The sequence below is a fragment of the Bemisia tabaci genome, chromosome 3 (assembly GCF_918797505.1).
Source record: "Bemisia tabaci chromosome 3, PGI_BMITA_v3".
NCBI classification, from domain to species: domain Eukaryota; kingdom Metazoa; phylum Arthropoda; class Insecta; order Hemiptera; family Aleyrodidae; genus Bemisia; species Bemisia tabaci.
In genome coordinates, this window is record NC_092795.1 from 52,867,909 (window position 1) to 52,892,437 (window position 24,529).

Consider the following 24,529-nt stretch of genomic DNA (forward strand, 5'->3'; position numbering starts at 1 on the left):
AACGGAAGCTGCGAACTCTCCAAAAGTGACGGAACGCTCCGTTCCATTCATTTTGTTTCAGGCTTGGCGGGAAATTTGAAATGAAATGCCGATTACCATATTTGATGCTGCTTAATGGCTCCCGGCCAGAGGGAAATGGGATCCTTTCATCGGGGCGTTTCCATACTTGATTTCTCATTGGTTGTACATTTTTCTGATTCTAAATTTCCCGCCGAGGCTTTAGCAAAACAAACGAAACGGGGAATTTTATCGAGTTCACAGTTTGAACACTGGAAAAACAAACACATTGGATCTAGAGTCCAGACTCTTGAAAACATTGACAAGAAAAAATACTCTGGATTCAATCAGATTTTTGCTTTAATCAAAATAAAATCCGCTCAAATTAGGAGGCTTGGTTCTTGATTTAAGCAAAAATCCGATTGAATCAAGAGTATTTTTTCTTGTCGATGTTTTTAAGGGTCTGGGCTCTAGATCCAATGTGTTTTTTTTTCAGTGAATAGCGAAAAAACATATCTTTGTTTCACTCATCTTGGCAGTGGGGTACCTTTCTTATTAACCCTTGCCTTACCTATCACACCGGTCTCTCCTAGGTGACAAAGTTTTGGAGCATCCCAATTGGACAATAAAAATGTTCATTCTTTCGTCACAGTTCGTCCTGAAGATCAACCGGGTCGATTCTGCCATGGCTATTGCAGCTAATATTGTGGTATATACCCTGATGGATGATTCCGCTCTACTTAAATTAAGTCACAAGGGCCGGCAAAGTGGACCCCGAAGAGCGCGAAGCGGCCCTTGAGGGTTGGACTGAGTAGCGGCCAGAGAGCACATCTCCCTCGTTAGATCATGAAAACTTTTTAAAGCAGGATGAAATTAATTCGGTATTTTAAGTTTATTCACCGAAGAAATCCAAACATATCTGTACAAAAAAATTACCTAAAAACTATTTATAAACAGTATTTCGAGATCGAAAAAGGCATCAAACTCTACAACAATATCGTGAGAAAAAACTTCGCACGCTGGTGGTAAATATTTCTTCTTTTCATTTTATCTGTCATTTTGTCAAATTAAATAATATAATCAAATAAATTAAATTGTTTCATATTAAAAATTAATACTTTCTCGTGTTTTTTCCGTCCTTCTTTTTCAGTTTTTGTTTTAATTATTCAACACGAAGGGGCTTCTTATCTTTCTCCTCCTTAATATTCATATTCATCATAAAATAGTTTGCAGCGATGGGAACAAGATTATGCTCCTTAGCAAAATCCATTGATGAAAATTTTTCACGGTTGTGTGGTCTTGCATCAACGTGTTCTTGATGATCTGGAGGCCTAGAAAACCGCAGAAGCATAAAAATCATGAAAACCGCGGACAAAAATGATAGAAAAAAGTAACAGGGCACGTTATGAACCGTATTTGGTATGTGTAGGTACTAAATGAATTTTGACTGAAATGAAATTCGGATGAGGTCTCACAATCATGGCAATGCCAAATGGACACATGCCCTGCATTCGAGGTACCATTTATGTAAGGTTTAGCTCATTGGTGATATCAATTTGCTAGCCAATGACCTGAAAAAGCCGTAGAGGTAAATATTTTTCAGAGAAATTCCGAATTGGCGGATCATTTTGTCTAAGTTCGTACAATTTTCAGTGCTATTAATTTTGAAAATTTTACAGAACTCGCTCAAAACTTTACGCGTATTTTTTATTATCATTGTTTATTATTTTATTGTTATAAGTTCATGATTTACAACAAAGACTGTATTTGAATATTTTCCTTTCTAGAAACACAAACTGATATATTACAGTTTTATTGGCTGTAATTTAAAATAATTAAATTTAGCACCCAATGATTGACGAAGATTATACTTACGTATAAAGATCAGGTGAAACTTTTAACTTTCCTTTAGATTGCTGATAAACAACGAACACAAGTCGATGCAAACCTGAAAAAATGAAAAATTTGTGAAGACAAGGGATGATTTAAAAACGTAGTTGAGAAAATATTAGTCAATTTCTTGGTAAAATTTGATAAAGTGCAAGTTAAAATTCGAAACAAAAATCATGGTGCATAATGGTTTTATAAAAGACAACGGTCTGAAAATGATAACGATCTAATAAAGAGCTCAGGACTCCATAATACAGATATGAATACAGAATACCTTATTCCTTCAAAAATGTCTTTCAAGGAGTTTAAATAAAGTAATGCAGTCTTCTTTTGAAATTTTTTTCAAAGTTTAATGTTTCTAATTTTAAAGAAAATGGTAAAATAAAGCCAACTTTAATAAGAATTCAAAGACGGCGTTCATTTATGCATGTATAAAATGACGAGCACATGCATCATATTAGCCCAAGTCAAGTTGGTCAGCAAATTTTGGTTTCCGGGTCTAAAGCTTCATATGCATCGACTAGATCTTAGGAATTAATGTGCCGATAAACTACTTGTAAGATTTTACCTTTGCACGTTGAATTGGAAGTTGAAAAAAGTCTACTTGATGGTGGTATATACTGAGCTACGTTCTTCCCATCAGTGATAAATGCGGCTTTAACGTTTATTATCATCCAGTGCAAATATTCTCTCCGCAGCGGGTTTTTTTGGATCAGGAAAATCTGGATCTATCAAAATATTTATAAAAACTTGTTTTAAAATTTCTTTCACTCACAATCCGATCCTAAATTAACTTTCCTCGTTTTTGAAAAAAAGATAAAAATATTTGGCTTTGACCTACACTGCAGAATTTAGCAGGGAGTACCAGCTGGAAATTCAGGAGGCCGCGCTGCACTGATGATTGGCCCAACAAGGCCGAAACATGCGTCTGCAGTTGCCTTCCTGAAATTTCGTAACTAGTATTGCACCAAACAGCATATCTTTTTGAGAGAAAATTGTGCTCACATGAACTTTTTCCCTCTGTATTGAGATAATCAGCTTTATGATGAATTTTTCACGCACGTTGGTTAAAAAAACTCCTGTCTTTTGCTGTGTTACGACCCGTGCGTCCACCGCAATCAGTTTGTGTATACTGCAGAAGTACTTCGATCTAGAGTAGCATAAAGAGGTACGCTTCTATTACTGTTCAAAATTGAGCATTTCGAAATATTTTTGAAATGCGTTGGACCGTAATACGCTTTTTGAAAAATTCTAATTTTACGAAGTTTTGCATAAAACATTCTAAGGTTCAATTTTTTGAAATCCATGCTTGATCTTCCTCCCTCAAAAATATAACTATGAATCTTTTGGAGAGAAAATCGGAAAACGAAAAGTGCAGTAGGATTCCAGTAATATTCTTTTCTTAGACCAAGTCACTTTCACATTTTTTGTCGTGTTTTTAAGCCGAGCTGCAAGTGCATACTCTGGAAATTGAACAATCATAGATTTTAAATACAATACAGTATCATTGAACATCTCGTTCCCTCTTACAGCACACCTCAAACTTTAGAAATATTATTCTATAATTTTTATTATTGTTTTAACTTAAAAAAAATGGTTTCAAAAGCCTTCCTTAAAATCCCAGATTGAAAGTATATTATGATAAATTACTTTACGTTGCGCAAAAATCAACTGCTCAGATAGTAAAACACATTTTGAAAGCCCTTCTTGTTTCCTATTTCATCTAAGTTATTCTAATGGATTTTAACTGCTGAACAATTTATCTATGATCAGCTTTTTCAGCAATTAGTGTAGAAGACAGGAACTATGATCTGAAAACTGTTTTCCCCTTTCTCTCACTAGAAAACCGATTAGCCATTATGAGGTGAAAGAAAAACCTTTCAAGAAGTAGCTCGCCAATTATCATCATTGAGCAAAAACTATTGACTATGCCTTGGATTCAGTTTTGCCTCACCATATTCAAATCGCTTTGGTAGCCAATATGGTGTCTCTGAAATAGGACCGACCTCTGAGATACCAACCGCTGGACCAACTCATGATTATAATTAACTTCGAGTGGAGAGGTTCAAAATGTTGATCCCCCATTAGATTTGATCGCTGTTTAATGTTAAAAGGTTGACCTCTGAGGTTTTGCACGTTGTACCTCTAGTGGTGATGTATCCAATGTTTCGGTTTCCAAAGCTACTATTAGCTGTAAGGCACCTAAATTAAGGGACGTGGAATATAGAAAATTTGAGTGGTCCAGAGGAGGAAAAGGGTACATACATTATGAGATCAAAAGAAACAGAAAATGTCAGGGAAGGAATGTTATAAAACTTATAGGAATAGTAAGTTAAGATGAGAAATTCAAAATTTTAATCGAAAAGTATTATAAACAGTTTAAGGATTTATTTCTGACTCTTCCTTAATTTCGGTGGTATAAATGTCAAAGAGTTGAATTTGAGTGGGAAGCTGGTCTCGGATACAATATAACTTTGAAGTATGACTGATATCATAAAAGTGCTCAATTCATACTTTTTCAGCGTGAAGCTGTACATCTCTCACTCACCGGACATAACAACGGTATAAAATTCACCCTCTTTGTACAGCCAGTCAAGATCCACAGGTTCTTCGTCTATGCGGTTATATTTCAGTAAATTTCCAAACTTTACGTTATCTTGCATGTATACAACCTAAGAATAATTATGAAAAATGTTGTTTTTACTTTTTCCTGATTCCATGGCAAACGGTTCAAAGCATGTTAATATATTCTTTTCTCAAACCAAACAAATCAGAAGAGTATTAAATTTGGATAAAATTTGAATGAGGGTCTATCAGAAAATGAGCTGTCTTAAAATATTCAAAATATGATTTGTCAACGGCTGGACGCCCAAAATGCACTCACAAAATGTCAAATGTCATTTTATTAATCTCAAATTTCAAGGTATACAGAAGTGGAAATATCACACACCATTTGTGGACCTCAGTTTAAAGTGCCTCTCATTAAGGGAACCCTTGGCATTCAAGCCTCAAACCAAACCGCTCAGTTTTACGTGATTCTACTTAGCACTGTGGCTTTCAACACATTCTCTAATTTTGCTGTAAATATTTTAGCTTGAAATTTATCTTAGTATCCTACATTACCGTCAACGGCTGCGGAACTTCAGTTAATAGCACATCTGGAATGATTTTTGCGTTTTTCAACGAAGCATTCCAATTTTTGAAATTTTGGCTGAAAATGGTCTCGTTGTCCGTTAGGCTATATTTATCAGTAGGTGCTCTTTTTCGTGCATGAGGATTACAAGAAGCTTGGGACAGAGCATTCATTAGGATGCATAGGAAACCGTACTCACTCCTCAGCATCATAATGGAATATCTGAAAACAATGATTAATATCCAATGCTTATTTTTGAAAATATAATGGGTTGACAAACTAGTACCAAGCCCACTCTACTCTCAGGGAAAAATTGAACTTAATATACACCAAATATTAGAACTAGAGTAACAAAATGAACCGTATTGCGTTTCAAAACAAGACTGGGGGTGTGGGATGGCTGTAAATACTTTTTAATCAATTAAATCAGCAGGTAACAAAACTTTTTTTAACACAAGTGACCAAGACGTTTCAACTGGAAAAATCGCAGCCTTTTTCAATTGGATACGAAATTTAAAAACAATTTTAAAAAATTAAAACTTAGTAACAGATTGTACTTTTCTGAACGAGATGATTAAAGTTGTTATGAGCCATTGTAAATACGGTAGCTCTAATTATCATTTTCGGTATATCTGGGCTTTTAATTCCACATTCTGTCATTGCCAACATAATATCGGAACATGAGATCCACCCGTGTATTTGTGTCGAGGAACACTTAATACTATTTATTTTTAAAAATGTCGATGTGGTGTCCTCATTTCTGATGAGATAATTCTTTTTGGACAAATGGGCATTTTTGAGTGTGGCCCACTTCAATCCATGACATGGTTATTCAATAAGAGGGTATACGTAACTGAAGACTTTCATTCATCAACTTGCTTATCAAACGATTAGTGCCCGAGACCCTTGAATACTTTTCAACTCATCAGAATTTTGATAAAGTGAAGTTTCCTTCAACATGTGATGAGTTCACTTAGTTGGGTTATTCAAAGGCTTAGTGTATAGTTATAAGAGAGGACGAAACTGTGAATTAATAAAGTATCTATAGTAATAAGTGGGCAAATCTGAAAATTACTAGAGGTAAAGCAAAAATTTAAACATGATTTAAAAAAGTGTGCACACTTACTGATATTTCCTAATCAGTATCTCTAAAGTAACTTATTCGTAAGTTGCTGGTTGGACAGGAGTGGAAATAGATTGGACTAAATGTAATGAGGGTCTTAGAGGAGGCTGAAATAATCCCCGATGTCCTACATGAAGCTCCCGAGTCTGAATTGAAGGTAGGATTACATGTATAGTCTCATGTGACAAAGGCGGATCCAAGAGGAGGAGGTTTACGTTCCCCTCCCCGTTTGCTGGAAAAAAAAGGAGGATGAAAAAGAGAAGGAAAAAGAAGGAAGAAACGAGGGAGAGAAGAAGACGCTTTAATTTGGTAATCATTCATGACGAAATTGACTCAAACTGCATATTAGATGTTTCAAAACTTCAAAAATTTTCTGGAAGAAGCCCCCGGGCCCCCTATGCCCCCTTTTCGAGGTGTCTGGATCCGCCTTTGTCACGTGACTGGATGAAGTAGTACATGATGATTTATTTACATGTTTTGAGTTGTGAGAGATCGTTTCAATGGAGAGGGAGGGGGAAGGCTCTCATTACACGTGATGCTCAAGAGATGTCCGCCCTCTAAGATGCCCAAGATTCTTTAGTTGCCCAAATTTCTCAGATGCCCAAGATCCCTTAGATGTCCAAGCTGGATCAAAGTGACCCAAGGCTTGCTAAAAACATGCAACCCACGGATTGTATGGAGCTGTTATGTACGAGATTTAGATATAGGTCTAAAAGTCCATCCTGAAAAAAGAATCAGACAGTTGATTAAAGAAAAAAAAAAAAAAAAACAAGCAGTGAACTCCAACACAATGTGTTGATAAGGCGCGTCATTAACTCGCACATATCAACCCCTTTAGTTTTCATTTACAGAGATTTCAAAATAGGCAAACAGCACAAAAAGAGAATTCACGATCCAACACTGCGAGGTCAAAGACGCACCTTGACGAGACCGTGTATTGTGAAAGTAGAAAGCTATTCGATCGAATTTAAGTTTTTTGATCTGCCTCAAGCAAAATCTTATCAGATTCTTGAAGAAAAGTGCTACGGAATAATTTAAGCGAAGAAAGGAAAAATTCTGTCGAACTCCTAGAAGATAAAGTCGATTTAAAGGTATTTTGGGGCTAAAATACCCAAATCACCGGTAGTAAAAATCCCGTTATATTATTGAAAAGAAATTGACTCGATATAAATGCAATTGCATTAAATACGTCTTGATTTTGTTATTTTAAACGTCTTTCCATGCAAAGAAGTTCAACCATGTCGTTGCTTTATTCATTCATGAATTGAAAGTAAGCAATCTACATCCCGAAAATCTACTGATTTGCCGTAAAAAATTGCAGAAACTTGATATACCAGGTCGATGCACCCACTCGTTGAATTTACCAACCAATTTTGTGAGTGCAAATGTGTAAGAATCAATATGCTATAGTCATTTTGGGTGCATTTATTTTTCATGAAACAATAATAATTTCAATCCCGAAAAACCATCAATTTTCCGTATAAAATCGAAAAAATCAAAATATGTCAACTCCCCGACGTGAAAATTAGATTCTACGTATGTAAATTACTTATGTATCGATATGCTGAACAGAAACTATGTGTGGACAGTCAGAAGCCCGCGGCAACATTAATTCAACAGAAAAACTGTAAAAATTAGATAGGATTTTAGCCGCTTTGCCCGCCTCTCCTCGCTACTTACAACAAACCGTTCTTATACTCATCTCAAAATTTTTCTCAGAGCTTTGGGTTATTATCAGCTTCCATTTAAACTCCGGTTCGATGGCCGAATCGGCTGCCAAAAAAGCAAGCCACTGTTGAAGGGTTCTATGAGAAATTCGTGATATTATCGGCTCTCAGGAAATCACCCCATGGCTAAAATTGGTGGTATAAATGTTTAAGTGCTTAAAATAATCGTATTCAAGAAACTAAGGAATTAAACTATGGAGTCAATTTCTTTTTAATAATATAACGAATTTACTACCGGTGATTTAGCTATTATAGCCCCAGAATACTTTTAAAGCGCCTTTGCGTTCCAGAATCTCGACGGAATTTTTTTTTTTTTTTTTTTGGCTTAAACGATTCAAGAAACATTGTAGTTAAAAATATAAAGATTTTTCGATTTGGACGTATGAAAAATGTTTAACTCGTTCAGGCACACCGTGTATTGTATGGAGTACTGCTGTTATTCGACCGTTGTCTTCAGGTCAAAATTCTTACAAAGAAGCCCCTTGCAAGAGGCGAATTTTTTGTAATTTCTCCCAGTTTTTTCAGCGTTAGGTATATAAATGAATTGCTTGTCAAATTTTGAGGTCAATTATATTTAATTGTAATTTATACTTTCTTTTTTTCCCCTTCATTTTATTTTTCGTATCGAGGAGTCGAGGTTTTGTTGATTTCTTCGGATTTCGATTACTGTAACTTCTCTTCTATTCGGCCGATTTTTATGAATGAGGTCTCTTTTTATTTGTGTTTTAACGGAGAGTAAGGAAAAAATTGCTAAATACATGCGAAACAATTTTTTTTGAAAATTGGATGAATCCTAGCGTGACGGTGAAATGGTTAATGAAGCGTGAGTAATTGGGGTACGGGTATCGGCCGCGTTGGGACCCAAGGCGCCAAGGCCATTGTTCTTCGTGACGCCGACGCAGTGATCAGGAGCGTGGGGACGAGAGGGCTGAGTGGACTCCTGTATGAGCCACGTTTAGCAAATGGTCTAATGAGTCTCGAGGCTCATCACAGATTGCACTTACCACTATCCTGCTGGCCCGGCTATCAGAGCAAGGAGTACCAACTTTTGAAAAGGATAACAGTGGTGTGAAGATATGTCAAAGCAACGTTGTGAACAAAACGGAGTGAGTGAAATTTATATATGCATATTTTAAATCAGCGCGTCGTACTCTTAGGCTTTTTTTAAAAAAAACCAAGTAACGTAGACTCTTGGTATTCACTGCACATAAACTAGCGAGCCCCAGAATGAGAAACAACTTTAAATCATAATTATTGACGGATAAATAAACTTTTTACCCGCTTTGGAAAATCTCAGAAGTTCGCGGTAGTCACTTTTCGGTAAGGAACTAAGGGACTCGGTTATTGTATCGAGCAGGGTTCGAAACGATCGCAAAGGCGGTATACTACGTATACGCGCCAAAAGTCAACACAGCCGAAGATAGAAGAGACATCTTCGGGTATCGTTCTTTAACTCCTCCACCGAAGCTGACTGCCACCTCATTGGCAGCATTAAAGAGCGGGAATTGCGAGTTTACGCCTCGCACCATCGCGCCTTCAATATCTCAGATGCAACACGGACACCCATCAAGCATGAATAGTTGTTTCTCTGCTCTCTCATCAATACGCGACCTCTCCCTTGCTCTATTTCCATACGGTGTTGGTTCCGTTCGTCTGATTAGTATGTGGTGCTTCATTGGCCACGTGAGCAACACAAACGAAGACAGGAAAGAGTAATCGGGTCTCGTTTTTTAATTTTCCTCCCGAAGTTGAGAGACACCTCATTGACAGCAAAAAGCGGAGCATTGTGTTCATGCCTCGCGCCATCTCGCCTTCAATTTTGCAGATGCAACACGGACATCCATCAAACACGGATAATTGTTCCTCTGCGCCGTCGGCAAAGCGCGTCAAGATGTCTCTTATTTTCGAGGAAAGTTAAGGTAAAGTTTTCTAAAAATGTGCAATGAATAATAAAAAATACATAGTAAACTTTTTAGAATAAATTCTGATTCAGAAGTGTAAAATATTCCTTTCACTCAATACAGTAGCTCCAGTATCAGATTACAAATGACAAACTTTGATGATCGTCCAATGGGTGTTTCCAGAGTCATAGACATACACAGATCAAAATTTACTTTTGTTACATCGGTTATTTTACTAGTCGCTTTAATTCAGCAATCAACCTGCAAAAAAAGGAGCATGTATGATCCTGACCCACCGCGGGTACCACGTCGCAGTTGGGCAGTTAAAAATGCCTTTGAAAGGTACAGAATTATACTGGATCGTATTATTCCAAAGGCACCAGACAGATTCATGTTGGTAAGTTATCAATTGGTTGTACATTTCTTGCTTAAAATTTAACCAACTGGAGGAAGAGAAATTTATGTTTATAAAGAAATAACAAAAGACTATGCGAGCTCTTATTATGCAGGGCTCAATTCCAAAAAGTTCCGAAGGGTATAAGGGGCGCATAAAAACGAGAGCTCATATTGCAGAGTATGTCTCGGCGGGCCTTTTGCAAGGACGTTGCATCATTAAAGTTTTATTGATTAATAGGACATCGAGTGGCGCATATTGAAGAGGAATTGTTACTGGTGGTAAAACAGTCACCTACTACAACCTTCTTTAAAGACATTTAACATTCTAATCACTAAATACGAAATTCGTTCAAAGCGATGAACTGAGTTGCATTCTTATCCTCATGTTCTACATTTTGGCGGGAAAACATCTACTTGATTCCAGATTGATTCGCAAAAAACTTGCTGAAACCTTCAATGCATGCATGAAAATGGGCATGAAGAAGTTAAAGCTTCTGAGGAACATATTATGTTTGTCAAATTCGATACGTGCATACCAGTTTTTTCACAGTACTAATTACACACACCTTATTTTCTTTTACAGGTGAAGTTTAACAATAATAAAACGGTCGAGTTAGGAAGTGTAATGAGGTTTGACGATGTATGGGAAATTCCAGTTTTCATTAATTTTGACTTCGACATCGGTTGTTACCACACTTTAATATTTCTCAGTAATTATACACACATGTTTCTATCAATTTCACATTTGGCATTTATTTTTCGTACTTTTACAAAATCAAAATATAAAATGAAAATACTAAAATTATCATGCGTTTGTACCAAGTTTTAAAGTTTCAAGTTTAGTCCCCACAATCAAACTCGTCATGATCCAAAGGGATTCGATGTGGACTGAGTGAAGGCATACATCTTAAATTATCGATAGCTAAACTAACAAAGTGCGTATCTACGATTGCAACTTGGATGTCGTAAATCTCCGCTCAAGATTCATGTTTAAAAAGAAAACTAACTAACGGTTTTTCTTGAAAATTTCTGTGAATGTTTTTTTATTTCTTCAGACCTATTTACAGAGAATTCCAAGGGAAAATTTTGGTTGGTTTTCTCTTTAAAAATAGAACTTAGTTGGAGATATTGAAACCTTGCAATGAAGATACGCATTTTTTTTATTTATTTATTTATTTTTTTCTTTACTCTTAAGCATTCATATATTTTATTAGAAATAATGAACTCCAAGTAAGTTTTTTCCGTCTGTATTTTTCAAGTGAAATAACTTTGAGATTTTATTTTTATTTACAGATTTAAACGTACAAGTTAGTGTTTTATTCCGCGCAATATGCATTAAATTAGCACGAAAAAAATAAAAGTATCCAACATAATCGTGTTAAAAATATTTTATTTTTGCGTCACTTGTTTATGCTTCTGATCAGTAAAAGTTCCGCAGAATGATGTTTTTTTAAAACTCCTTTTGAGTTCGTTTCAGGTCATTCCGTCAACGATTTTATGTCCACGGAACTGTTTTGTTCAGTAGTTTACGTCTACGCGTAAAATAAGCAACAGTGATTTGGTCCATAAGTAAGGTTATAATGACAATATGGAAATGAGAAAATTGAGAGAGAAAGAGGGGGTCGTTATAGTGACTCATTTTTAAATGAGATGTTACACTCTTCTTATGATTCATCTTCTTAAATTGTCATAAGTGAATATTTCTATCCTCAACATTTTTAATATGAAATATAACTCATACATACCTTTTTTCTTCTTCTTCGTTTTTTTTAAAAGAAAAATATTACTTCACTTGAAAAGCATTTAAATTTTTAAAACGTGGCAAAAATTTGGAAAACCTAGTCCAAGCAATAGCATCGATATTAATCTCAATGAGCCGTAGTTGTGGTAAAAAAAATGAATTAAAAAAAAAAATAAAAAAAATAAAAAATAAAAAAAAATAAAAAAAAAAAAAAATGAATAAAAGAGGGAACAAACCAAGAAGCTCGCAATCTTCGGTTTTAACTCATTTGTCTTTAAGAGTCAAATACGTCCAATTGTAAGCGTTTAGTTGCGTGTATACCGCTCTGCAGCACAGTGAAAGTACAAAATATAAAAGAAAAAATTAAAGCGCTTTGGAAATCATTAAATGTGACACGGAACCACCTTGATATTTACGAAACACACGTGATATTTTCCTTTAATAGATATTTTCCTCCCATCAATTTAAATGAGAATAATCAATGCAGACTGTGCAAACATTTCAAAATCATGAGTTGAACAACCCTTTCTCCACGAGTTTAAATATTAGAACCGAACTACCTCAGAGCGGAGCGGCGCGCGGCGTGCTGCCAGCGTGGAACGCGCACTGGCTCAGCCGACAAACCTAAGGAGATACCTCAGGCATTGCGCAATGCTTGAAGTATCCCTCTAGGTTTGTAGGCGCTAATGGGATGGCCGGTCGCTCGCCGTGCCGCGCCGCACAGTGTAGAGTCCTTTAGGCGCGTAGGGACAAAAATCATAGCTCGCAAACAAAAGCACATAGAGACGTGAAATTTGGTATGAGAGGTCTTGAACATCTAGACTATCGTTAGGTGAGGTCAAATTTTGTTAATGACACTTTGGGGCGGGAGTACTGATACTCGAGGTCGAGCGTTTGGGCGGTAGAGACCGGACTCATAGCTCAAAGACAGAAAGACGTAGAAAAGTGAAATTTGATGTGAGACCTCCTATACATACGTGCTTTTGTCGGATTGGGTCAAAATTTCATAATGACACTTGTGGCGGGGTGAGAGGGGGTGGCGGAAGCGGTGATACTTGAATGACTTTTCTTTTTAAATAGGCATCTGTTCCTCTTCAAGCAAGGATTATTTTCTTTATCCATTCAAAAGGAAAATCATCTCGGCGGTAAATGTGAGCATATTTCTACTTAAATTAAGTCACTTTTTCCTCTGATGAAGTTCAAAAATCACGCTGAAAGATATTGAATACAGATACTAGGATTTAGTAAGCTTATCGACTTCCGCTCTCTATTTTTCGTCGTCATGACGATTCTCGATTTAATTTGCGATGGAACTTCGTGCTTTTGAACGATGCCATCAATCATGATATGTTGGGGTGCCTTCAATCTCGTATGATACTGTGCAACACCTCCGTGGCGAAATAGTGGCTCGAAGCGCCGCGGCAAGCCGGCGCCTCAATGTGCAGTATCCCTATGGACGATGCGGACAAAAATCGGTAAAAGACACTTAACTTTAGATAATGAAAATGATAGCACTGACATGGGGAAACCCTTTGGCTTCATCAAAGTAAAACACTAGAGGAATTGGAAAATGTTATATTTTAGGATTTTTTGCGTATTTTTCGAGAAAAGTTCATTTGAAGTTGGCAACCTCGAAGTAGCCTTATGTTGACAATGTGAAAGGAACGTGTAACACCCAAACTTTAATTTCAAATATCTCTGATATTCGCAAAAAGTCGCAAGATCTTTTTGGTATAATTGAAATGGGATATCTGAGCATTAAGAAAATGTCAACCACCCAGAGCATTTTGCGTTTCAAGCGAGAAATCTTCATTTGAAGTTGTCGTCTTTTTCCTGTGTATTTCTTATGGTCCAGGGATTCTTGACCCGTTTCCCGCCCACTTTTTACCCAAATTTTAAGTAGTTTTAAGCGGAATATTTGAAAATGAACTGTCATTGTAAGTCAGACATATTTTTAAAATGACAAACACCAAAAAAAAAAAAAAAGAAAAGAAAAAAAAATATTCAGATGGTGAGAAGTCAATTTTTTATTTTTGTGCACAGTGGGCCGCACTGTGCGCCGTCGCGAAGTTATCGTACACAAGGAAAATCTATGAGCCTTTAGTTGAGGCAAATCAAAAGGTTTATTTGGCTTAGGTATAACGAGATTCGATTTTTTTGAAAGATACTTAAGACTTTGGCCCCACAGAGCTAGGTGAGGAGAGTTTTTGTGAATTTTCTCTCATGGAATTCTTACCAAAAATCTCAATTAAATATTTTCCTCCGTTGCAACGGAGAAAAAGTTCGGTCCAACGCGTTGGACCAAACAAACAACCAAAAAAAAAAACAAGCAACCTGTTCTTCTTCAGTACATTATACATTTTCATACAAAAGCTTAAACATTTTTTCCAAAAACGTTATGAGCAACTCTCAATTAGTAAGTGAACCAAAACTCTGCTGCCGAAAAAACGCATTGAGGTACTCAACTAGAGTAAACAATTGCGCGGACAAAAAATCGTTGGCAAAATGTCCTATGACCTTTGAGTTCCAACTAAAGAATTTGAAGAGGCACGTCGATCATCCCAACTTGGATTTTTTACCTCAACCAATTATAGAAGTGGAAAGGGCATCAACTGACGAGTGCATAAGCTCATTTGAAGCCTCCAATTTGAACGAAGGGAGGAACCTTCTCAATATGACGTATTTTTGCTAAAATGAACTATGTTACAGACAGTCTCTACGCACATAGTTTCTTTTAGAATAAATATGTTCAATTATTAATAATACCAAAAAACCATCCTCACAATGGAACTTTATTCATCTTTAGGTATTAAGACAACAGGGGATCTGCATAACTAGTTGTTACGTTCACTGTATTTTTAGATATTGATCATCAAAACGAGTTTTTCCCCCAAAAAAGGCAGTATCTCCACTGGTTAGTCGGTAATATCCCAGAGGTCATGTTGGAGAAAGGTAAAATTCTGGCCTCTTACTTGATGCCGATTCCTCCTCCGATTCTACGAGGTGAGTTTTGGTTGGAATACAAACAATCACGAAATAACCCTGCATCGTTCGATTAATGTTTAATCCGACAGGAAGTCCCGAAGAGTTTTTAGTCTTTTTAGGTTTAAATCAACACAAATGTGGGCATTTTTGTGTCTAAAAACCACTGGCTATGGGTGCGCACATCCATGATTCTGATTGAATGATTCATGGTTTCTCAGTGGTTGTAACGAGGAATTTGAATTTGAGATTAGACTTTAGCTGCTATGTAAATATTTTCAGGATATGGGGCCGGTCATAAATTACGCAAAACACTTCTTTTGGTGATTTAGACCATTGTCCTACCCCGATAAGCATACATTATCCTCCACCCCCCCCCCAAAAAAAAATCCTTGAGGTTGGCCTACCCCCTTCCCTCTCAGGTGAAGAGAGAGAGAAACGTATAATTTAGAGTGAAACACTATTAAAGTAAATCGGTATACCGTTTGAAGCACCAAACGTATCGTAGGAAAAGTTATTTCAATTAATACAAATTGTAAAGAGACTCCGGAGCTTGTACGGAAGAATCAGATAAGAAGAAGATAAAATACAAATTGCACACTTTTTGTGACTCATTCTTTTCTGTTTCTTTTTCTTTTTCTCTTTCCCCCTTCCAAACAGCGTTTTACCTAATGGAGGGCAATAATTAACCCCTCTCTCTCCCTTTATAAGGCACCCGTAAGGACACGCCTTGATCCCTGCCCCCCACCCTCCCTTGGGTGCCTTACGTACTATATGGATGGCCTCTTAAGGTGAACGCTGGTCAACATCAGCAAGGTCATCTTGAACTATGGCAACTAGAATTCGGTATTTCTCCTAGGCTCTGATATTTTTGCTAATTTCTTATAAAAATTCGCTGAGTGTAACCCAAGGTTTTACAGAGTTTCTCCACGATTCTTTTAGGAATAATTACATTTATATCCAGGATTTTGGAAATAAATAATGGTTTTTCTATAACTAAAGAAAATAATAATAAAATTAATTATGTCATTCTTGTGGCAGATTCTAAATTTCTGTTCAATTATTAATTTCAGGCTCCCAGCGACTCGTGTTCTTAGCTTACAGGCAGCCAAAAATTACGATTCAGTTCTCCGAGCCATTCATACCTGCTTTGTGAGTTTTTATTTCATCCTTTTCTTCTTTTACTCCTGCTTCTTATTCATAAACACTTTCGTCCTATTTGCCCTAATTGGACCACGTAATATGTATAACAACACCAAATATTTTGAAGCATATTGAGACAATAATAGCATAATCAGTTTCTTCCGGCCGGGGTTTTGATGTCACATTTCGTCCTAAACTATGTTAATGTGACGGAATCAACAAATTAGGGTGTAAATGTTTCAATTCTTGCAATATGAGCGTAAAATTGGTCCCGATATTCATTGATGTTTTATTTATTTGTAAGAAGCAGCTCAGTTTTTGTTTAATTCCCTAAAGTGTTGAAAACATAAAGTAAAACAGCATTGTTTCTTGCCGTCCGTTTAAAAAAAGAAATTGATAATCTCTCTCAAACAATAAAATGCAGATGCGCTAAAAGCCAGCAGCACGATTTACGGCTAGTAATTACTACGTTGCTTGATCGAGAATAAGTTTGCCCATGCTCAACGAATGGCGATTGACGGGTTGCCTAAGACGATCGATGTACTAAATTGGGTTTCACCTGGAAAGACGCCCAGCAAAATCACGGGTAGGTGTCTAAAATGAAAACACAAAGTGCAATTCACGAGACTACCTCTGTTTCGATGGATGAAATTGGCGATCAGGTGTCGCAGAGCGCCTAGCCTCATAAAAACGATATCTATATTTTGTCGCATGCGATAATAACCGTTGATGGAAAGTGACGACTTAAAAATGATACTTAATTCAAATTGATTGTAAATGTATGTTAACAGGCCTCTGCCGAAAACCCGCACGAACTGGACATTGGAGGAATTTGTGAAGAAGTATAAATTAATTGGGCCAGTTGCTGGAAACTTCTATCGAATTGATTGGCAGACAGAGGTTGTTCGTCCGAAATATGACGACGGACCGAAATAGAGTAACCTTCTTCGGTTTTTAAATCTCTGGAATCAAACCGAGTTGAGAGAATCAAAACTTCCCCGACTTCATTTTGTAGAAACTTTTGAAATTGCCACTGATTGATTTGTCTTATAAATACTTGTTACTTTACTACGTAAATGTGATCATGAATTTGTTACTTGGTGAACTACAAATTGATAGGGGTGGAGTGAAAATTCAATTAATAGAGGCGTAAATATAAACAATTCTATCGAAACATACATTTTCAGTCATTTGCGGTAAAACGAATAAATAACTTAAAATACTCATGATTTACGATTTTCTTATGCAGACATATATGTCAAAGGAATACGTGGCGCTTGCGCAAAAATTGCCCTGAAAATGTGAAAATGCATATTTTTTATTTTACATTCTGTTTTATATCTTAAATTTTTCTTGTGAATGACTTGAAATATAATTTTCGGCTGTACCCACTGCTCTCTAATAAGGCATCATGCCGGACATACTTTTTGTATGTTTTCTGCGACCGCAGAATACCTACAAAATGATTTGACAAATGGACGAAGGTCATCAACCAGCTCCCATCAAACCGTCCTTTACCGCCCCTGTTCGTGCCCGCGTTGACTGTTGACCGTTCGCTACCCGACCCCTTCTAGCCGACCACTAGACAAATTGCGAGTTCATGCAAAATTGTTTATAATTGCTCATCAAAATTTCACGCATGAACACGTTTTGCTCAACGAAAATTACCAGCAAGACTAACTAACAAAGGTATTAAAGTTTTTTGATGCGTCAATCCAAACTTTTCGGTCATATAAAAAACAATAATCTACTTGAAGTAATTCATACTTTAAACGTTACCGTGATAATATTTGTGATATGCAATAATGACAACCACAATCTCAGCAATTTGATTCACACTTATTGCACGTTTTCCATACATTGAAACATACATGATGAGAGGGGACACTGCTCATTGAGAAGTCTGCTAAAACCATTATAGAGCGCGATTTGAGTCCAGTATACTCTTGAATTCCTTATGAGCGGGAAATTCAAATTTATGCCAACCAATTGTGATCAATGCTAAATGCAAAAGGGTTTTTCTTGGTTTGGAGTTAATAGTAATATTTTCGTTGAGTGAATCATGTTCTAAGCAAAATTCAAAAGAGAAAATATACGTTAGAATGCTTAAATTCGTACCTTGTGTATAGTGGGTCAGTGTGTTGCATCTAATTTTCAAAGTTGTAACTGATAAATCGAGTGTCTTGGGATTGAAATTTATTGAAATTTGTATATAGAGCAAGTGTCATTTTTGACAGACTGTCTTAACAAGAATGTATTATTAATAATAGCCTGTGTCATACTATCAAAGCTAGCCATCAAAATATCAAGGTCAGGTGTTGTGATTTGCTTGTTCGATGACTCGGACCAATGACAGCCTTTGACCTTGACATTTTGATGGAGTATTTTGATAGAGTGACACAGGCTAAGGACTGTCAATGGAGAAAAAACAGCAATGCCAACTCCCAAAAATTGCCATTGAATTTCCGTCAAAACAACGACGAATAAAATCGACGAACAACTCATATGATGATCCCATGCTTTCAGTATGATCATTTCAAGGTTCATGTAAATAAAATAAAAAATAATGATTCGCTTGAATTATGAATTTGCCTTGCTCATTGCAAACATGTTTGAAGGTCCATGTAGTTTTGATCATCTACAACACTTGTGAGGCTAAAATAATTAACCCCAATGGAATGCCTCATTATCTGTTAAATGTATCTAGCATCCCTTTTATTAGACATATTTTACGAAAAAAATAAGATAATTTTCTGACGGGTTTTTTTGGTATGTTAACATAATTATTGTCATTATCTTTAACTTGTCTTATTTGTGTAGAGCGTCAAATCACCACTCGGAAGCGCTAAGAGTTTTTGAAAGTATGAAGGAAAGCCATGGGGTCACTCTCGTGGACTACCACTTTTGGTTGAGGTCATTACTGCTATTCATGGCTATCATGTTGATGATTCGATACTCAGTCGCACATACTGACGAACTGACGACGCAAGATGCTTACTATGTGGAAGAACTTGAATGGGAGAAGAGGGAGACGGCAAAAGTTGTCAGAAAGTTTTGCACGATGAAGAAAATCATCCCCGATGTCTTGAAAAGACCGCCCGTGACGGATTTAGTGGTAAAATAAGTTGCTCTCTTTCATTTTACAATTGAAAAATAATAGCCGTGTAGGCGACGGGGACATCTCATAAGGGAATGGAGGCAGGGAATCGACAAACATATTTTAAAAGTGTCAGTTGCTGCCCTATGACCTTTGGGAGAAATAGGTGCATGTGGAGTTCGGGTGTCGCAGAGCGGCAGTGTGCCTTATGCATAAGAGCAATATATGTGTGTATTACTCTATTACACAAAATCATAAGAGTAATGCGTAACGCGTAACGCATAACGCCTAAGGCGAGAAGGGCTTCGGGGAGGTTGGACTGCGAAGCGGCCCCTATTTCTATTTTTTGTGTGCTATATTTGGGGTAAAGTTACGATAAAATAGCGGGCAGATTATATTCAAACTTACCATTTGATAATGCGAACTAATTAGGCGATAAACCGGCTCGAATAATTCATAGGAGCGGAGATTTTGAGACATCGCAATTGAGATCAGCATTATTGCAGTTTCACCTTCGATACATTTTTCAAAGAATGGATTCGGATATTCCAAAGTTAAATAAATTTAATGAAGTTTTCTGCAGTGATAGACATGTACTCCAATGTAACAAAAGTAAAAAATTGAAAATAAATAGTAAATAAATCAATAAATAATGAGCGAAAATTCAAAACATTTCTTAAGGGCGCTTAGTTTATGCAAATTTGATAAGAAAACACTCTCAAAATAGTAGAAAAACAGATCGAAAAGCTCGAAGTGAAAACATCACTGAGTAAACATAACGGATTGATCCATGAAAAAATCGAATACATATTTTTAATAATCACGTGCTGCCATAATAAGCTGTTTTAGATTTAAATGTCTGGAAAATATGCAGATTTGCTATGGAGAAAAAGATAACCAAGAGATTCATTTCGGAAATATTTTTACACCGAGTAATGTGAGCCATCCTCCCACTGAAACATATTGGCGGACGGAGCCGAATTATCTCTACACGTTAGTTTTGGTAGGTGAGTAATTTTACGCATTTTTCAAAATATTTCATGAATAAACGAAGCCAAACAGGCATGCACAATCATATTCACTAGTGGAAATGGAAATGAAACCGGATGAATTAATCAAAATACTTTAGAAGTGGGCACTGTGGGTAACTAGGCCGCACAAAAACTAGGAGGAAGGTCAATTTCGTAAAAAGTTCACAGAGTGTAACTATGGAGTGAATCACGTAAATCTCAGCTTTTTGGCCATTGGAATTTTACCTGAGATATGCTTAAGGGGAGGCGGGATTCAAAATCAGAATCTTCATCTTTACTTGAAAAATACTGTGCATAACAACCAGTTTCTGTTTTTCTGTTAAAAAATGTCTAATTTGTAAGGAAAAATATAGGTATACATACATTTTATTAATGTACACATTCTTAGCATGATTTTTTAACACAATTTTGAAAAAAAATTAATACCGTGTGGTTTATCTTCTTCTAAAAACAATCCATTGGTTGTGCAATTTCCACATTATTTAAAAACTCCATCGTGAGAAAATTTCTCACCATTTGTATTTACATCTTAATATGCTACTTACTCCAAAAACTATTTGCACTTAGGGATGAACTGACTATTATTTAAATAAAAATTAACAAGCGTGCAATGGCGATATTTTCCATTACTTATTAATTTTAAATATTATTCGGGAATCCATCTTAAAAAGAACAGTCAAAGAGAATAATTTCTTGACAGTCACCAAGCGGTTTATGATGCTTCCAGACCCTGATGCTCCTGACATGAAAAATCCGACCAATCGCGAATATTTACATTGGATCGTCGGCAACATTCCCGGTCACGACTACAACAAGGGTCAAGTTATTGTGCCTTACTTAGGGGCTTGTGATCCTGGAGGTGAAGGTATGAAAAAACTCATCCCGTTTGAAAGTCAAAGAACATAGAAATGAGCTTTGAGCGAATAGAAAATGTATTTTGATTCATCGTCTGACAAGTGCTTTAGGCCTCAGGGATTATTTAAGAGCAATAGAGCTGAACATCGTATTCATTTGTTAGAGACCTGAGGCTGGAAATTGCGAAAGTTATCATCCAAGCAGCTTGTTATAGCCTGCACTAACCTAACCTATACTACAAGTTGTAGGAAAACGATACAGGTGGTATGGGAGGAACAAGGAAAGGGAGGTTACACTCTTTTCTAGAAATTTACCTCAGACCCTTAATTATGGTTTCTTCATACGTTGTTAGAAGCAAACTAAAACTAGGCATTTTTCAACAGGTTTACACCGCTACATATTCATTCTTTACAAACACACTGAGAAAGTGGCTTTTAAAGAACCCAAATTGGACGACAAGTAAGTATTAAAAAGGTTTTTTACTCATTTTCAGATTACATTTTTAGATCATTTATCACAGATAAATGTGTTTCGATTGTCATGCATGTCATCATGATGTTAACAAAGTCTGTCATTAAGTATGTCATATTGATCTACGAAAAAAATAAATAGTTATATAAAAACGCTGGACTTAAGATAAGTGACCCCTACTAGTATGGCCGGATTTACCTACTTGCCGCTTATGAGCCGCCTGTATTTTTGCCGCCCTCTTCTCATGCATTTTGAAACATCAATAAAAACCATCAAGTGAACGTGCCGGAGGAAGAAGGATGCATAAGACGCGTTCACTCGTGTTGGACACATTTGTTGCGTGAGCCCTGTCAACACTACTAGCAAAAGTTCACGGAACTTCGCGCGAAAGTTCAGTTCCGTAAACCTATCTCTGTGGGGACAAGGCCTTTCATTTGTAAGAAATGAACTAAAAAATTAAGAAAGAACAAATATGAATGTGGTTTAATAATTTTAACTTCCGCCGTCGTGCCGCGCTGACCACACTGTGTTTGGCGCAATGCGTGAAGTATTCATGTAGTCTTGTAGGCACTGTGCGTTTCACGCCGCGCCGACCGCTGTTGACCGTGCTGTGTTTGACGCAATGCGTGAAGTATTCATGCAGTCTCGTAGGCGCTAATATGTGTTACATGCCGACCGCCGCGTCGAGGGCTTCTCCTTTTCATCCCAAGTCCTCGTCATCATTTCTTTTTGCGCCGCGCCGCTCCAGGCCAAATTACGTGTTTGGTTTCTCTCTTAACTCATAATTAAAGGTGCGCAGTCTTTTGAATCGCCGAAATACGACAAAATTAGAAATTAATGAACTCTCAGGAAATGAGAGATTTTGTCACCTTTTCTTGTTTGTAATTTTTTTCTGAATCCGATTTTTTTGTACCTGCATTTAAAAAATTGCAAAATTTGCCACCCCCTAATTTTGCCGCCATGGCCCGCGGCCCATGTGGCCACCCCCTTAATCCGGCCCTGCCTACTAGATGTATTTTTTTCAACAATATCAAAAGCAAAATTAGGAACATTCTTAGGACGTTGCGCGGCGGCTCATTGGCATCATAGAGCGGAACTTAGCGAGTTCACGCCATGCGTTTTTTTTTTTTTTTTTTTTTTTTTTTTTTTTTTTTAGAAAAGTTAAGATTGAATTCGCTCAAAATATAATAAGGCTCCCAGGAATTTACGTCCACTTTATTTGAGTCCAAATTGAACGAATATTTATTTTCTGGACAGTTTTGGAATTCGTACTAATGATGTTTTTTAAAATGATTTCATAAACTTTGTGTAAAGAGAATATTTAAGTGAACATTACAACGAAAATTTTGAATAATTTTTAAGGCCATCGAACAAACGTGCAAATTTCTCGTGCAACAGCTTCGCCGCCAGGTACAATCTTGGAGATCCATATGGTCTCAACTTCTTTGTGGTTGGCTGGAATAGAGGAGACTACGAGGATGATGTCGTCAAATTAAAATACTAGTATATAGTATGTGAAAGGTTGATAAAAAATAGACAGGTAAATTATTAAATTACATGTATTTAAAAGTATATGGAAAGAACAAATTTGTAATTCATTTTGGGCGCTTCTGGGTACCAGATGCGCCCTTTCCAACCGTTCGACTCCCCCGATGTAACATGTACTATACACAGTTAAAAAAAAATGGACTTGTGTATTATTGTGTAGTTGTTTTTAGAAATTTCCAGTGTACTTCTTCTGAAAATCTTGGAGTAAAAATACTCGAGGTGGAGAAAAAGTGCACAATCTCGATGAATAAACACAAATAACAAAAAAAATGCTTACAAAAATTACTCAAGGGCTCTTCTGACTGAGTGAATCGTAGAACTTTGTGTTTTCAAAATAAAACACAACACTTGCAACATATTCTGAGCTCTTAAGAAAAGATGCACAATAATATCACTACTCTGTGTTTCTTTTCATTAACGAGAGAGAATGTTTTTACGGTCCTAAGAAAATATTCTTACGTCGGTGTTGTTTTGCACACTCGTAGACTAAAACATCATGGTGCAAAGAGAAATAAAACACAGGCAATCTCGAGAAAAAAACTCAAAACGGATTGGCACCAGAACCTCTGTGTGTTAAAATAAATTAACCAATTGGGAGAAAAAATACTCTACTAGTATGATTAAGTTCTGAAATGATGTAAAGAAACACACTACAAATATATGAAAGTGCACGAGTTTGTGCACAAATTAACAGCTCTGTGTGTTAATGCTCATTGTTCGTGTGTAAAAACACAGTGGTTGTGTATATATTTTGGTTCACGCATGCGCAGTAAGTCCCCGTCTCGCAACGCAGATACCCATGATCCTCAGTTAGAGCGTGCGCGATCCGCGAGACCCATGTCCAAGTGAATTGTGCAACCCAGGTCGAGTGTTCTTCCGTTGTATATTTTTAACGTATTAAGCATTCCATTGCGTGATATACTTATTGTGTTTGAACGATAGCATCGTTACGAAAAGGCTCCGCTGCCTTATACTCAGTGATTTATAGTGATTACGAATGGAAAGACGAATGAACACTAGCATACACTGTTAAAAATCTTTCGGAAACCCGGAGTGAAATGCGGAGTGACCTGAGATGCGCAGTGAAAATCACTCCGTCTAGGAGTTCGGAACTCTCCATGAAAGTGAATTGCCGCGATAGCGAGACAATGTCGCTGCAATGAATCAGTTGTTAACTCCCCACTTTTACCTGGAGTGATTTTCACCCCGAGCAGAGAGTGCGCCATTGCGCGCACTACTGCACAAACACCAACGCGGCTCGGGTCCAAATCCACACGGGAGCGCTCGGAATTTTACGCTAAAAATCGTCGCAGGATCTAAGGTAAATGGTTAATGTTGTCATTACTAAGGTAATCCGAATTTCAATTGTGATAAACTTGTAGAAACCCGTAACTAATGTTCATGGCAAGAACTTCCATGTCTATTTGACAGCGTGCGCTGAGTATGTCGTAGAAAGCAGTTCAGTCATTAATTGACAGATAGCGCTATCGGCGT

At 36.8% G+C, this 24,529-nt stretch overlaps 3 protein-coding genes across 15 annotated transcripts; 2 read left to right on the forward strand and 1 right to left on the reverse strand.

The window, feature by feature from the left end:
• Positions 1 to 870: 870 nt before the first annotated feature.
• On the reverse strand, positions 871 to 18,291 carry LOC109036297 (uncharacterized). 3 transcript variants are annotated; one of them, XM_072298743.1, is made up of 6 exons: positions 18,152 to 18,284; positions 6,616 to 6,865; positions 5,011 to 5,242; positions 2,456 to 2,615; positions 1,873 to 1,945; positions 871 to 1,328 (listed from the first exon to the last, which is right to left on the reverse strand). In XM_072298743.1, exons 3-6 carry the CDS (start codon positions 5,230 to 5,232, stop codon positions 1,160 to 1,162), a joined length of 624 nt encoding a protein of 207 aa, XP_072154844.1. In that variant the 5' UTR covers positions 5,233 to 5,242; positions 6,616 to 6,865; positions 18,152 to 18,284; the 3' UTR covers positions 871 to 1,159. The 3 variants fall into 3 exon arrangements, with proteins under 3 accessions (XP_072154844.1, XP_072154843.1, XP_072154845.1); XM_072298742.1 differs by lacking the exon at positions 6,616 to 6,865 and having other exon boundaries at positions 18,152 to 18,291; XM_072298744.1 differs by lacking the exons at positions 6,616 to 6,865; positions 18,152 to 18,284 and adding an exon at positions 5,578 to 5,853.
• LOC109036295 (protein D3) lies at positions 6,160 to 23,074 on the forward strand. 11 transcript variants are annotated; one of them, XM_072298683.1, is made up of 6 exons: positions 6,160 to 6,300; positions 18,856 to 19,148; positions 20,005 to 20,137; positions 20,889 to 21,026; positions 21,400 to 21,475; positions 22,850 to 23,074. In XM_072298683.1, exons 2-6 carry the CDS (start codon positions 18,897 to 18,899, stop codon positions 22,989 to 22,991), a joined length of 741 nt encoding a protein of 246 aa, XP_072154784.1. In that variant the 5' UTR covers positions 6,160 to 6,300; positions 18,856 to 18,896; the 3' UTR covers positions 22,992 to 23,074. The 11 variants fall into 11 exon arrangements, with proteins under 11 accessions (XP_072154784.1, XP_072154777.1, XP_072154785.1 ...); XM_072298676.1 differs by lacking the exon at positions 6,160 to 6,300 and adding an exon at positions 17,051 to 17,182 and having other exon boundaries at positions 18,854 to 19,148; XM_072298682.1 differs by lacking the exon at positions 6,160 to 6,300 and adding an exon at positions 17,953 to 18,165 and having other exon boundaries at positions 18,854 to 19,148.
• LOC140223717 (protein D1-like) lies at positions 9,902 to 17,420 on the forward strand. Its single transcript, XM_072298699.1, has 5 exons — positions 9,902 to 10,168; positions 10,751 to 10,877; positions 14,771 to 14,911; positions 15,964 to 16,042; positions 16,825 to 17,420. Exons 1-5 carry the CDS (start codon positions 9,917 to 9,919, stop codon positions 16,967 to 16,969), a joined length of 744 nt encoding a protein of 247 aa, XP_072154800.1. The 5' UTR covers positions 9,902 to 9,916; the 3' UTR covers positions 16,970 to 17,420.
• Positions 23,075 to 24,529: the final 1,455 nt, after the last annotated feature.